Raw genomic sequence first — 16,678 nt, 5'->3', positions numbered from 1 at the left:
GGAACGGACGATATATATATATATATATATATATATATATTATCTAGAACGGAGCCTCGCTTTGATATTAAAGTGTATGGCTCTTTATTTGACTCACTTTTTGTTCACATTGTCACATCACCTCCAATCAATATCTAGAGCGTAGTGTGTAGATCTTCTTTGCAAAGTTTCATCTAGTTTGGAAATCATTTGAGCTTCCGTAATTATAATTTACACGAACATATATGTATGTATATATATAGCGATGCTTGATCAAAATATCTCTGACATCTATATTCTATGTATAGAGAGGACCTTCTTAAATTTCTAAAGTGATGATGTTTTAGTTTTAGCATGTATTTTGATAATCAAAACCATTGATTCCCTATTTACTTACCCCATACAATAAATTAACCAAATAGAAAACGTTTAACCATTTGTTCGTTTTAATTTTATCTAACGGCCTAAAATTGTTTATACAATTTTGAATGGCAAATGATCATGGAATTAGTTGATCTTTTGTAAACACAGTTATTGCATATGAATAGAGGATCAACGGTTGAAATCGTTAAATCATCATAATTTATTCAACTAGAATTCTTCAAGAGAAATCTCACTAGCTCCTTTAGATTTCACTTGCTTAGATATATACTTAGCCTTTTATATAAACAGAACCAATATGCATCCTTCTACATTCTACACAGCTTGTTGATTAATACTTACAATCAGTCAAATTCATCGATCTTTTGATCAGTTTTTGGGGACTTTCAATGGTTTCCGAAGGAAACCTTGTGCGTCTCACATAGCTTGCGCCATTGTCATATTATCTCTCAGTTTGTTGGATACTATACTTTGGCAATATCGTAGGCCACGTCCTACTCATCTTTATTAGGAAGTCAATTCCACTAACATCGCCCAAACCTTTGAGCAACGTATGGCAGCAACGTATGGCAAAGTACAACAACATCTACCCTAATGACCATGAAAAGAGTAACATTTTGATATATTTCACACCAACTTGGAGTATGTTGAGAAATTCAACAGACAAGAGAGTAAGACTTACGAGTTAGGCCTGAATCAACTTTCTAATATGACCAATGCAGAATCCCTCATACATCATACAAGATACAAAAGAATGCACTGTTCGTCAACCCGTTTAGGTACCTAGACATTTATAAAGAATCAAGCAGGTTGTGGTAAGCACCATTTATTTACAATATGACATTCACGGTTGGAATGACATTTTTGTTCTGCATTGATTGTCTTATTACAATTTTGCCACCCCTGCTGTAAAATACCATTTTATTCTTTGTTTCTTTCCTAATCACGGTTTTACCATCTCTCTATGACAAAACTAGACATCTTTTGACAAGACAATTTTATACAAACAATGACTATTATAAGAACAAGTTCATAAGGTCATTAGGTCAGAAAAGGCTTCAGACGACAGTTAATAACTGTCATCTAACAGCTTAGAAATGTGTAGCGTAAGTGGCTGCCGTCTCTAAGCATGTTAGATGACAGTTATTAACTGTCGTGTGACATAGAGTCATACGACATAATTTTTTTTAAATCTATCGTCTGAAGTGATTAAGATTGAAGCCTAAAGGAGAACTTATATCGTTTGTAATGGTATTCAACTACATAAGTCTATCATATGTCAACATATATAACTACAGTCATGTGTCGTTGGAAGGTCAAGCAAACAACACAAAACTGTAGTTTATGTGACATATCGACTACATACTTCCTAAAATAGCCGTAGTTATAAACTACTTTAGTCGACAGTATTCTATAGTCAGAGGTAAAAAGTTTAGCTTTCACATAAACAATATGTCGTATGAGATGTATTTCCTACTACATATTATAAAGTATATCTATAGTCTTACAACAAGTAGAATAACACATAAGACTCGATATCTATCGTCTGAGATGCATTTCAGACTACATTCCCTGAAGAATATATGTAGTATGACAACAACTGGGATAACATATGTATAAATGGATCTGTCGTCTGAGATGTATTTCCGACTACATATTATAAAGTATATATGTAGTCTTAAAACAAGTAGGATAACACATATGACTCGGTATCTACCGTCTGAGATGCATTTCAGACTACATTCCCTGAAGAATATGTGTAGTATGACAACAACTGATATAACATATTTATAAATGGATCTGTCGTTTGAGATGTTTTCCAACTACATTCTGATGTCGTAGTTTAGCCTTCAACTATGAGGATAAGTCGTATGATATTGTATTAGACTACATTGTTCTGTAGTCGGATCACTTATCGGATAACAAACACATGTTTAGTTTGTCATTTGATATTGTTTTGGATAACAATTTTCTGTAGTATGGAGTACCTTGTAGGAAATCACTACAATAGCTGCTTTTATCTGCTACATGTTTCTGAGACTACATTTTTCATATTCAAGGACCCGCATATGTGGTCTAACCAACCATTCTACATCATCCATAATATTCACCAAATTAAACACCAAAACCACACAGAAATTGCACCTAAAAGCATTAAAAATTATCAAACATTTCATTGCACAAATATATATCCATCACATTAAAATATAATCCATAAGTTCCACAAACATGAACCGAGCTAACATATTGCTATAATGATCAAGAAATCCAAAATACAGCCTAAATTCTTGATCACAACCATTAGCTAGCTAGCACAAAAACACATCAACCTAAGCTAAGGATCCGTAGCAACTGCATGCATACAAAACACTTATTCCCAACAGTTCAGATATATGCTAAAAATGAGTTCCTAGATTCAAATATATACTCAAAAGCAGTTCCTAAGTTCAGTATGTCATAAAACTTATTCCACTGCAGCCACAGTTCTACATCACTAACATTAATGTTTAGGGGATCTCTTTAACATACTTTGCCCATTCAGCTCGGACCGCATCAATGTCATCAGTGTTATACTGCCCACTAGTACCTTTTGTTCCCCACTGCAGCAACAAAATGCAGCAAGTTATGCACATTCACTGTATCCAATTCTCTATGCATCACATTCACAGCAACAAAAAGCAGTTGATCATCTTACCTTGGTCGCAAACCCCAAGTCTTTATCCTGGACAATTTCTTTCATGAAACGCATAATGTAATATCCACAAGTATTGTGATCCTTTTGCTGAGGAATACCCTAGAAATTATTAATAAAGTTACTATTAGCAAAACTGTCAAACATTAATATTAGACATAGTACAAAATAATGGAGACTCAACCAAGTGTTACAACTTACTTGAAGTGTCTCCCACTTGGTATCTTTTCTGCTTGATTTCTTATTCTTTGGGGCATAATAAAATTTCAGAGAGCTGGGAAAATAATGCAGCATTGATGATTAGTAAAAGTGAAAATTCAGTAAGTTGAGAATAATCCATATTGTAAAGGGGAAAAGAAAAAAAGTCATATGACTTACTAGTTCACAACAGTTTTCCATTCATCTTCATATGCTACCCTTTTGTAGGGATCCATTAAGTATACCAAGTTATCACTTGGAATCACCGCAGTCAACACCCAATTTTTACTATATATAAGAGAACATGTACAAGAATGTTTAGATATTGAGAAGCTAAGTTTCATGCAAAACATCACCATATAATACTGTCAACATACCTATTGTTATATGGAACCAAAAAAATCTGGCCAGGCTTGCTTGTACCTATTTGATAAAAATTTTGCTCATTCAGTGGGATTTCCACACCCAAGTGCACCAGTGAAATCAGGGTCGATAAAGGCAACCATATCAAGCATCACAGACTTCTGCAACTCTCTATAAAGGTAGCTACAAATACATAACATGAAGATGTTCAAAGTAAATTTCAAGAAAAAATTACTACAATCATTCAATGAATTTTTATTTTCTAGCAACAAGTTCCAACTAGCTAAAGGCAACTTGAACCTGTTTGGACCAGGCTTCGCCTGCAAATCAATTCGGATGCCCATTCTAACCATGTCCTTACGGGCTGCAGCTCCATCCTTACTCTTCCCAGGAATATTCAATAGGGTACCAAGAATAGCATCACAACAGTTCTTCTCAATATGCATGACATCAAAAACATGTCTTACCGGAAGATACTTCCAGTAATCGAGTTCAAAGAACACCGATTGTTTTTCCAACAAGGTCTGGGTTGGTTATCACCAGCCTTCCAAGGGGGAATCGGGTTTTTCTTACAGAATTTCCTGCCAGCATAGCCTTTAACTCTTGCCAAAACCTCCTCTCCACTTAATGGTATAGGAGACACATCGTTCTCTATGGTATTGTCGAATGCAGCTACCTGCTTTCGATACGGATGATATCTCTCCGTAAACTTGCGGGTCCTTAGGAATACCACTTTTTTACTATACTTCAACCTATATGGTTTGGTTTTGTCAACACATATTGGACACGCATTGTACCCTTTGACAACGTTACCCGAAAGATTCTCATATGTTGGAATATCGTTAATGGTCCAAAACAAAACAGCCCTAAGTGTAAAATACTGTCCTCTAAAGGCATCATACACTTGCAAAATTCAAGCCCACATTTTCTTCAAGTCATCAATTAACGGTTGCAAATACACATCAATATCATTTCCGGGCTGCTTAGGTCCGGATATTAACAATGTTAACATCATATGCTTCCTCTTCATGCATAACCATGGAGGAAGGTTATATATAACAAGTATAACTGGCCAGTAAGAATATTTGCTACTTAAAGAACTATGTGGATTAAACCCATCCGAGGAAAGGGCTAGTCTAAGATTCCTAGGTTCTCCTCCAAATTCTGGCCACTTTGTGTCAATTAGCTTCCAACTAGGAGAATCTGCTAGATGCTGCATCAACCCATCCTTTTTCCTATCATCTGCATGCCAAGTTAAATCCTTAGTTGTTGTGGTCGATTGGAACATTCGTTTGAATCTCGGGATTGGTGGAAAGTACCACAATACCTTTTGGTACATCATCTTTACCCAATTTCTACCTTGATGCACCACATGTGGGACATATTTTGCTTCTTCAAGTTCCTCCCCTCGGTACAAGATGCAATCATTTGGACAAACATGAATCTTTTCATACCCCATCCCTAATCCAGAGAATGATTTTTTAGCCTCTTGCACAGTTACAGGCAACACGTTATCTTCAGGCAGGAACATGGCAAACATCATTAACATGTTAGAATAAACACGGTCTGATATTCCATGTTTTGCCTTGAAATTGAACGTTTGTATGATAGCATTCATCTTGGTAAACTTTGTATTGCCCGGCCACAAAGGCTTGTCTCCATCCTCCACAAATTTCAAAAACTCATTCGAGTCGCTTGAAATCTCCTCATCCTCACTTTCCGCACAACCATCACCTTCCTCCCGCACAGTACCTAACTCTGGATGAAAATCCACTATTTCAGATTCAACTACTCCGTCATCATTCATGGTAGAAGGCCTCCCATGCCATTTCCACCGCTTACATCCAACTAATATACCATTGAAGTATATGTGATCCTTAATAACTCCGATTGAAAATTCATCGTTGTTACAACACTTCATACAAGGACAACAAATGGCAGATTTGTCACTTGCATTTGCCAAAGCAAACTTAAGAAAATTATCTACTCCTATCTGAAACTTCAACGATCTCCTATCGGCATGCATCCATGATTTATCCATCTTATATATACACACAAAAAAATGTTCAGAAAACCAGATGCATATGCATACAACTTACATCAGATATTAATCTTATTATTAAAGAACAATTAATATTCTTATTATTGAAGAACAATATCTGACCGACCAAAAAAAAAGAAGAAGAAGAACAATATCCGAAACACAGAAAGGCAAACATCTACATACTCATGATCACAGAAAACCCAACTCAAATCAAAGTTATTGATAAAATACATATAAAGACATTGAATCTATACCTTATCTTTACTAAATTCCTCACAGCTTATCCTTGCTTTAACACTAACCTTTGCTTGTCCTTGCTCTTTACAAAGCACCATGCAATAACAAAAAAAAAGATAAGTCAGTCTAAACACCCAACACCCAAATAGCAAACAATCTCAATATATTTAATCAAGCTAATTCAAATAGAATGCACCAATCCAATCCCTTTAATCCAATTGACATAATATTAGTATTTGAAAAGATAATAAAACCAATTGACATACGTTGAAAGGATACTACCATAGAGATAGAAAAATACTATCCATATGTTGAAAATATACAACTACTATGCTAAAAAGACGATAAGAAAGTTATTGATTCAAGTAGAAAATATACTAACATAGACATAAAAAAGTACTATCGCTATATTTCAAAAGATACTATGATGTAATGAAGTTGATACTTGCTCATAGATCTCTGTTCGATTCATCAATTCCAAAGAAACTAACTAAACCTCCAATTTTTTCACATACACGGACTGAGGTCCAACTTCAAAACACAATTTTGACACCAAAATGCATAGATAATACCACTTAAACATAAAGATACTACCATATCATCATAAATATAATACAACACTGATACAAAACTACTGTCTCTATATACTATCATAGTGTTCATCTGAGACTCATGTAATATTTCTAAGTCCCTTGGTTAGATCCATACATGAGTTTCCTTCACAAATTTCACAGCAAACCAAGACCTCAGAAACTTAGAGAGTGTATGCCAAGAAATGGAACAATATCTACCTAGAGCCAATTCTCTACTACTGCACCAACTGCAAGTCCCCCTATAGTTATGATAGTAGCCTTCCCTGCAGAGATGAACATTACACCAAATTACTTATGATACCGAAACTCAAAATAGAAAATGCATGCTGACAGAGGATAAGGTATACATATTTCTCAATCCTTTCAATAACACTATGAAAACCAAAACCGAAATTGAAAACCAAACAACCCAAATCGAAAACTAACCAAACCCCCAATTCAAAAACCAAATCGAAAACTGAAAAACTCCCAATTTTTAAACTCTAGAACCATAAACAACCCCCATCGAGTGAGAGAGGCTTACCAGATTGTCACTTAGAGTGGCAAACTTCCTTTGCAAGACAGACTGAGCACAGAAGTGACAAAATCGCTAAACACAAATCGAAATCGCTAAACCCAAATCGAAATAGCTAACCCAAATTGTCACTTAGGTTTATCTTTCTGAGTTCGTGGTTCATCTTTCAATGTATAGGCTGAGAGAGAGAGATCGAGAGAAGGTTAGGCTGAGACTGAATTAGAGTTTTGAGTGATTTGAGCGAAATGGATTTGAGTGAATCGGGAGGGAAATTGGTTTTTGAGCAAATTGGTTCTCTATTTTGACCAAATGGGTTTTCTGTTTTGATCGATGCGAGTGCGTGGTAGGTTTTCTAGTTTTTTTTTTGTTGGTTAATTAAGGTTTTCAGTTTTGGGGCTTTTGGCTAACGTGGTATCTTTCCCTCCCAGATTTGGCTAAGTGTTAATAAGCGCGGCATCTTTCCCTCTTACAATTTGAGATTTTCAAGTTGTTCAGATGACATAAAAATGTAGTCTGAGCTCGACAAATTTCTAAGCTTTTGAACTTTAATTTTCGTATTTTTGTACGACAATTATCTGTCGTCTGAGTTTTTGAACTTGCAAAAAAATTGAAACACATTGAAATTCATGAGTTTTCTCCCATCTCAGACTACAGAAGTTAAAATTTATGTCGTCTGAGTTCATTGAAACTTGTCAGACTACATATCTCGAGAATTCTGTCGTCTAATACTTGTCGTGTGAAGCCTTTTCTGACGTAGTGTGTGACCCATACATGCACAACGGGCTGGAATTTTGCCTAGTACATTATATTAATACATGCATGCAGAATAAGCTTAAACAAAATTGAGGAATATATATACAACAACATAATTAACGTCTATATCGCAGAAGACATACCTGAACTTCGGCTCTTCATTGTTTAGTTCATAAAGATGTAGTCGGTGCCTGTTGTTGTGGCAATCCAACATGGAAGGGTTGGAGGACCAGTTGCGAGCTTTGTTGGAAATGATGGGATCCAACAGCGAGTTCGACCAGTGTCCTCGAACATTCAGGATGAAGGTGAAGCGTCTTCTCCCTATGATCCAAGTCTGGGATTTTGATTCGGGTTCAAGGTTTTTTTTTCACATCCAACATAGTTCAATTCACATCCGAAGTATCAAAGATTCAAAGGCACAAATGGATCAAACGCCACTAGCGCATATTTCTTCGACAACAAGAGCGATAGCCTTACCAAGAACACCCCCACCCCACTTAAAGCAAAATTAAAAATAAAAATAAAAGTAAAAATTGTTGAAATTAAAAACCCAGCCTAACAACAAAGGCACAAGCCCACCAACATGGGAAACAAGGCCCAAGTGAGTGAAACCAACAAAAATGGTAAGATCACCCACCAACAGCCACCGCCCCATCATGTGCGCCACCTCCGTTGACGATGCCCATACACCCCTTGCCACCGTACCGTTGTAACATCCCGATTTTTAAAATTTCTTAAAATTTACTTTTTCTTCCTAGAAATAGAAACTAGATGTTGTCACGAGTTCGTGGTATTTCTGGTGAATTTTTCAGGTTCCGTATCTATTTTTAGGGAAAATTTTAAGAATAGTACACGACAAATGACTCGCTCATAATTTTAGTGTATGAAGTTTCAAAACAATCAATATGGTACATGAAGTTGTAATTTCAACAAAATATATATATATATATACGTCGTTACTCTTCCGTCATTTTTTGTGTTTTCCGTTAGATATTGAGGGGTAAATCTGTTCGTCCATAATCTAATATTAGTAAGATAATTAATATTAAAAATTAATGAGTAGGGAAAAGAAAAAAAAAAAGAAAAAAAAAAAGGAAGGTATTGTCCTCTCTCCTTCGTCTCTGTTTAAATCCAGAGAACATGTCAGTATGAGTTTGCTCTCACCCATTAAATACTGGATAGAGAATTAGAGATGAGAACATGTTGATGAGGAATCAAAGTTTTCTTTGACGATGCCTTACTCTGCTTGATGAGAACAAGCTGATGATGCAGGATTTGATTCAAGTCATGGTCAAAGATTATAAAGTTCCTAGACTACAATTGAGGGCCACTCAGAAATCATCCATTCTACTCATTAGACTGCTAGCCTACAAGATGATCTCTCTCTCTCTCTCTCTCTCTCTCTCTCTCGGAGTCTCGGGGCAAGGAGTAAACCCCTTCTCCCCTTTTTCTACTTCGTCCTCACTCCTCATATTTTTGAATTTTGGATTGATCATTGTTTAGTGATTTTGTTTTTGTGATTGTTTCTGAAAACTTTGGTGCAGATGAGAGAATATCTGAACTATAATGTGAGAGTGTTGGTGGGTTGGGTTGTGAATTGGTCAAGGACTTGGCTCTGTGATGTTTGGATCGCAAAATTTGGGGATTGGGTGGTGTGGATGTGGTGGTGCTGCTGATGGTGAATGAGAGAGATTAGTGGTGGTCGAAATACCCATACAACCCATCAAAATTGTGGATGAGAGAGCTTGGTGTTTCTTTTTATTTTGGCGAGTGAGCTAGTGGATGAGCTGGATACTCTGACCAGTGGTGCTAAACTTGCAGACGATGGCTGCAGGTGAGAAGGTTATTTATCTTCAAGGAGTATCGGGTTGGCGGTGGCATGGCAGAGGAGGAGAGAGGAGAAAGAGAAATCCCATAATTACCCTTTGAAAAAGAAATAATTTCAATGAGTTAACGGTGTCATTGACACCATGTACTATTAATGTGTAGGGTTTTGAATGTCATGTACCGTTTTGATTTTTATGAAACTTCAAACACTAAAATTATGAGTGGTTCATTTCTCATGTATTGTTCTTAAAATTTTCCCCTATTTTTACGGAGCGGATTCAATGCACCATGGTGCACTTGAACCAGTCATGTGCACTAACGGATTCAACAAACACTGTTAATGATCCAACAAATGAAAGTGCAGTTAAAAACATAAAATTCAGAAACCTAGAAAACTTTCTTCAAAGAATATTAATGTCACATCCCAACCCGTAAATTTTTTACCTTATTTACTAGCTTGGTATTTAATAAGAATTTTACCGCATCCGTCAATGAAGTTATAGTTTAATTGGTCCCTAGAGAGGTTTTGGGGGGACGATTATTTCGAAGGATTTATTCGTAAGAGAAAATGTGACGACGGTAAAAATGGTTAATTTTAGCTAGTAAAATGTAATTTTTATTAGGGTATAATTGTTGTGGTGTTATTTTGGAGTTGGGTTTGTTTTAGAGAGGGTATTAAGTTTGGACCGGTTCGGGGTGTGGAGGCCCAAAAACCATTTCACCTCTCTTTCTCTCCTCTCTCTCTCCCTCTTCCCCGAGCCCTCTCCCGAGCTGTCCCGACCAGCTGGTTTCCTCCGCTCAATTCACCGCCGTCCGGCCATCGTAGGCCGCCGCTTCGGTCCCAAACGGTCGGCCTCCGACCCAGCTCCCATCCTAGACCAGTGAAAGGCTTCCTAGCACCGCCGTGAGAGAAATATCGGGCCCGAAAGGTTCGACTGTCCAAAGCTTCCCGTCCCCGGAACTTCCTCCTCCGGCCGCCATAGCCGGAGTTGCTTGGCTCGAAAGAAAGTCTTCCTCCCGTGCAGCAACCCTTCCAAAGATCTCACCCTCTCTTGAGCTAGGTAAGGAGATATTTGGTGTTGGAGCTCTAGGGTTTTCTTGGATGTTTTCGTTCGATTGGCATAGTTAGGCTTGGAATTGGGTGTTGTGCTAATTAAAGAAAGTTGTAGAGAGAGTTGAAATGAAGCTGCTGTTAAAATTTGGTAGGCATTAGAGGTCGTCGGAGTCGGTCTCTAGCTGCCGTTGCCGACGGAGTAGGCGGCGGCGCTGCCGTTGTTTAGGGGATTTTCATGGTTTTTGATTGGTTATATTAATGGGAGTTATTGATGTGAATTTTAGAATTTTTGGAGGAGTTTTGGATAGGTTTGGGAATTTTTAAAGCTTAGTAATCTAGGCGGTTATTTAAGATAGAATCCGGCCGTTGGATTAAAGTCGTATAATATGTAGAAGGTTGAATTAAAGCTGTAGGTTTGTTCGGTGAAGTTTGGGCCATATTGAGTTAAGAATGGCGAAGTTGAACAAGGATGAGTGTGTTTAAGGCTCTCGTTTAATTATGCCTATTTTGTGTAAGTTTTGGATTTTTGGTTAGGAAATTAATATTATATTTGGATCAGGATATGAGGAGGCTCGAGCAGAAGAAGCCTCGGATCGACATCAGGCTTAGGCCTAATTTGTGAGTGGACTTTTGTTTTAAATAATGTGCATGCAAATGATTTATTGATGAATAATTTCTTTTGTTTGAGACTAACCGAAATTGAGAATTTCAGTGATTATATATTCATATATGGATGATTATGAGGATAGTATGTATATAAATAAATGCTAGCTAGCTATACGTGCTTTTCCGCCATAATGAGGTAAAATATCATTATGGTGTGACGTGAGCGTTAAACGCAATTGTCGTAGCCCTATATAAATTTAGTAATTTATATAGGGAATATGCATGTATATATATACACTCGTGCTTTTTCGCCATAATGAGGTAAAATTCCATTATGGTGTGACGTGAGGTGTGACGTGAGCGTTAAACGCAAGCGTAGTAGCTTTGTACGAATTTCTATTTTTCTGATTCCTTCCTAGAATTCGTACAAGGAGTATGACGAGTGTAAATACATACATATTTATACATATTACTTTAGCCTGAGAGGCTTCATTTGTTTGAGTTTTGGAAACTAGCCGGAGCTAGTCATGTAATTGCCAACTTTTGAACTGTCGCATGCAGCATAATTAAAATGGGAATGCATAAATATTTTATTTATTAATTTATTTTTGTCCACTCACTCTAATGGTTTCAAATGTTTTCCCCTGGGCCCTTCGTTTTAAAATGCCCAGTCTGCAGAGTTCGGGTTAGCACTAGACAGAGGCGAGGCATAGTCACCCACATCTCTTCCACCTTTCATCAGTAGGTTACCTGTTAACCTACTACCATATTTTCTTGCTTCCGCTAGTGTTTAGTAGCTCTGATTACCTTGGGATTATTTGTATAATAGCTCGGCTGTGTGCTATGTCTTTATTTATTAATTTGGGAGATATCCAAAGGATGGTGTATGATATAAATTGGATATTTATGTGTTGGATTAGAAGTTGATATTATTATTTATTTTTTTTTTGTGTGTGATGGATGTGTTGTGGGGGAGCTGGTGGCTCCAGGTGTTGATGTTGGATGTGTTGATATAGGAGTGTTATCTAAATTTTTCAGGATAGGGTTGTCCATTTTCAAGGGAGGTTATACCGAATTTTTCGGTAAATTTTCCTTTGAGGTGGTCCCAGCAGGACTTACTCCAGGTTTTAGGTAAAATTTGGGGTGGGTCTTGACAATTAACGCAGCCAAAACTCAATCCTTTCTCCAAAACCCAATTCTTCCCTAAAACCCAGTCAGATACATACTATCTTTCCTTCATCTCCCTTTAGAAAACCAAGAACTGGAATTCATTCTTCTTATTCATCCCTCCTCTGCTCAACATTCAAACTCACCAACATCTAATCATCCTCAACACCGTTGCTCTCTGCAGCCACCCTATGCTTCGAGACTGGAGACTTCACAATTTGATTAGAGAGCTCGAAGCTGAGAGTTTTGGAGAGGAGTGAGTGACCTCGAGTGTAGGGGGTTGTTTGATGGCTTGATGGCCAAGAGGTGAGAGTTGGTGGCATTGACGGGGCGATAATGTGGAAGTGAACGGCGGCCTGAGAGGCGGAGATGAAGGAGAAGAGGAGATTGGCGGACGAGGAAGGGAAGGAGGGGTCGACAAGGTGGACGTGGAGAGAGAGGGAGAAAAAGAACTGAGGAGAGAAAGTGAACGGCGGAGAGGGACAAAGTGTTTACCTTAGTCTTACATTTTTATTACCATGTTTAATTGTGTTTTTTTTTCTCAATTTTTTTTAACAGTGTTAACATCGATGTTAGTGTCATGTAGTTGACTGTATTAAATGAATGATTGTGATTGGTCAGTGACTATTGGTTCACTTGAACCATGGTGCACTAAAGAATTTTCACTATTTTTAAGGGATTTTTGAAGTCTAGATGACAATTAAATTTATGGTTTAGTTGGCGGCCTCCCATTGGTCAAAGGGTTTTACTTGGTGAGCAAAAAGAATCAGTAAAAAAAAAACATGCGCTGCAAGAAGGCAGCTTGTTACTTAGATTTTGGACACATGGAAGAAATCCATAATTGTTGGTCAAGCAAAGAAATAGTGGCGCACAAATTTGGTAATTTGGTGATGCTTTGACATGTGTCTCTCATTGATTTTCTCAAATTATTATGCCGACTCACTATGACGGTTTACACAGCCTATAAAATGGCTAACCTGCAACAATATTTCGCCATCATTTTCAGAGGACTTCTGTTCCTTTTTTCTTTATTCTCTCTTTCTAGATTTACGACTTAAAGTTCGGCGAATCATAACTTTTGATCCGTAACTCCGATTCTAAATCTGTAAAGGGCTACGGGTTCATCTTGATGTTCTTTTTCTATCGTTGAGGTTTGGGTTAGATCCAACGGTAATTTCTAGATGGCTCGTTTTAGGAGGCTCTGTTTACGATCGGTATTCATGGTGGGGTTTCGATGCTATCGAGGTGAGTGGATTTGATTAATGTGTTTCAAATATTCTTATTTGCTATATAATAGTCGTAAAAGCATGATTTTGATCTATTTATGAAATATCTCTCTATTTTATAATGAAGCATGTCGAATTACGAAATGTGCGGAGTTTATATATAATTATGTGTTGGATCTATTGTTTAACGAGTCATGAAATATGTGAATTTCTTGATTGGTTATATTGAAATAAGGATATGACACACGGCGGTATATACAGGACTTGAAGGTCATTAGGATCCAGTGGGGATCACTAAATTGAAGGATATCCAATAAGAAGGGATTGTGCGATGTGATGAATTGTGTGAAGTGACGTGTATACGATATACATATTTTGCAGTGTGTGTAAAATGACATAACTTTGTGGACATATTACATTGGTCTACTCACTGAGCAAGTGGTTTTGCTCCACCCCCCCCCCCCCCTACCTATGATATTTTTTGCAAGGAAGTATTTAGATTTGTACCGAGTTGGGAAAAGGTAGACGACTATCCTAGAGGGAAGAGCCTAGAAGGTAGTGTTTTCATTTACATTTCGCTTTATAACACTCGTTCACGCCTTGGGATCAGCGTCCGATGCTTAAAACCCACCGACGCCGGGATCGGGGTGTGACACCGCCCTGCCGCCAGACAACATCCAGTCATCGAGCCCCAAGGCCAACTTCCAAAACCAGAAGGGGTGAGCGTCTCCAGCGCCTCCACTCCTCATTTCCAAAGCGGTGCACCTCTAACGATTAGAGTTGGAGCTTCCCACACCCGTGAGCTGTTTCTCTTCACCGTCTCAAGTTAGAAGGGATCTTTGGTTAGGAGGCGTTGCATGCCGCCATACATTTCCAAGACACAGAACTAGAACAGATCTAGCCCCCACGAAACCCCATCAACATTAATGCTTGTGCTCGTGGTCGCAGCGCATCATGTGGAGGTCCGTTGTGGTCTTTAGGTCGTTGGGGTCATCAACGAGGATAATGTTGATAAGGTTTTGTGGGGGCTGGATCTATTATGGTTCGTTGTCTTAAAACGATGTGGCAGCTTGCAATGCCTACTGGCCAAAGATCCTTTCTAGCTTAAGATAGTGAAGAGGAACAACTCGCCGGCGTGGGAAGCTCAAGCTCCAATCCTTGAAGGTGTATTACTTTAGATATGAGGAGTGAAGCCCCTTTTGGTTTTGGAAGTTGACCTTGGGGCTCGATGACAACTAGATTTTGTCTAGTGGCATGACGATGGTTAAAGGTGGCTGGGTGTCGCCGACGGAGATGGCACGTAAGATAGGGAGGCGGTTGTTGGTGTGTGATCTTAGCATTTTTGCTAGGTTCACTCTCGTGCCCTTGTTTCTCGTGTTGGTGGGCCTGGGCCTTTCTGTAGGGCTAAGTTTTTAATTTCAGCAAATTTTAATTTTATTTTAATTTTCCTTTAGTGAGGGGTTTTCTTGGTAAAGTTCTCGCTTCCGTTGTCCAAGAAATAAGACGCTAGTGGCGTTTGATTCTTTTTTGCATTTTAACTTTCTATTTCATTTGTGCAGTTTTTTCCTCATAAATTCAGTTTTTTACCTTCCTAGAACGGCATCATTGTGAATGTTATAGATTGCAAAGCTTTGTATGCCCTTCATTTGCCGCGCGCATGAGATACTAGCAGAGATGTTCATAACTTTAGAGCTCGCAAAAGCATGAGAGGTTGGGAACGACTTGGTGACGTCATCGATGGAGGACCACATCTTAGAGGCGGATGCCACTACTGGAAAAAAACACTTAGGAGATGGAATTATTTCGTCTCTTAAGTGACAAATTTCGTCTCCTAAGTACTTAGGAGACGAAACATCCGTCGGCTAAGATCCATCGCCTAGGTGTGGTGAGGTAGACACTTAGGCGACGGAACCTAAAATTCCGTCACCTAAGTTGTTCTTAGGAGACGGAATACTTTCGTCTGCTAAGCACTTATGCGACAGATTTTATTTTACAATTAAAAAAAAAATATCTTCTACTGGGGGTCAGTAAAACTCAATACAATATATTCATTTCAATTTCATGCCAATTATACACAACAGATACTCATTCTTACCCTAATAAACAAATTCATTGCCCCCTAGTAAACCCAGTGAAATTTTACTGCCCCCTAGTAAACTTCTACTGGGGGTCAGTAAACTTCAATACAGTATATTCCTTTCAATTTCATGCCAATTATACACAACAGATTCTCATTCTTACCCTAATAAACAAATTCATTGCCCTCTAGTAAACACAGTGGAAGTTTACTGCCCCCCAGTAAACTTCTATTCGGTAAACTTAAATACAGTATCTTTCTTTCAATTTCATGTCAATTATACACAACAGATACCCATTCTTACGCTAATAAACAAATTCATTGCTCCCTAGTAAACCTAGTGGAAGTTTACTGACCCCCAGTAGACGTCTACCGGGGGTCAGTAAACTTCAATACAATATCTTTATTTCAATTCATGCCAACAATCTGCCCAAATATACCACCACCACCACCACCACCACCACCGCTGTACCAAATAATCACCATGCCACCAGCATCATATCAATCACATCCTAACCAAAATTAAAATCAAAATCAAAATCAAATTAAACAAAAACACATAAATCTATCACCAAAGCTAATTAAACCGAAAAAAAATTGAAGAACTTACCTTTCTTACCCCTTTGAAATTTCGAGGGACGGTGGTGGGTCGGCGAGAAGGCTTGGTAGAGAGAGAAAGGTGGCAGCAGCAGCGTCTTGACGACGACGGGGACGGGTGAGTCGGGTGAGAGAGAAAGGTGACCCAGATCTGAGGCTTGGTGCAAGAGAAAGGGACGAGGAGCTTGTTGGCGGCGAGGACGGGTGAGTCGGGTCGGGTCGAAAGGGGGAGGTTGTTGGCTCCAAGGAGGGTGCGGAGGTGGCCGAGTGATGTTGAAGAGGGTCCTGACGGCATTGAGAGTGGTGGCGTTTGTGGGGACGAAGTTGGAGGTGGCGTTGGTGGGGGTGGTGCAGTTGAAGGTGGCGGTGG

General features: G+C 38.4%; 1 protein-coding gene across 1 annotated transcript; it reads right to left on the bottom strand.

Annotated features, from left to right (window-relative positions):
- Window positions 1-4,526: 4,526 nt before the first annotated feature.
- On the bottom strand, window positions 4,527-5,654 carry LOC101311358. The gene has a single exon (XM_004293040.1). The coding sequence runs from the start codon at window positions 5,652-5,654 to the stop codon at window positions 4,527-4,529; it is 1,128 nt and encodes a 375-aa protein (XP_004293088.1).
- Between the last annotated feature and the right edge of the window lie 11,024 nt (window positions 5,655-16,678).

The sequence above is a fragment of the Fragaria vesca genome, linkage group LG2 (assembly GCF_000184155.1).
Source record: "Fragaria vesca subsp. vesca linkage group LG2, FraVesHawaii_1.0, whole genome shotgun sequence".
NCBI lineage: Eukaryota > Viridiplantae > Streptophyta > Magnoliopsida > Rosales > Rosaceae > Fragaria > Fragaria vesca.
This window is presented reverse-complemented; position numbering and strand designations above follow the sequence as displayed.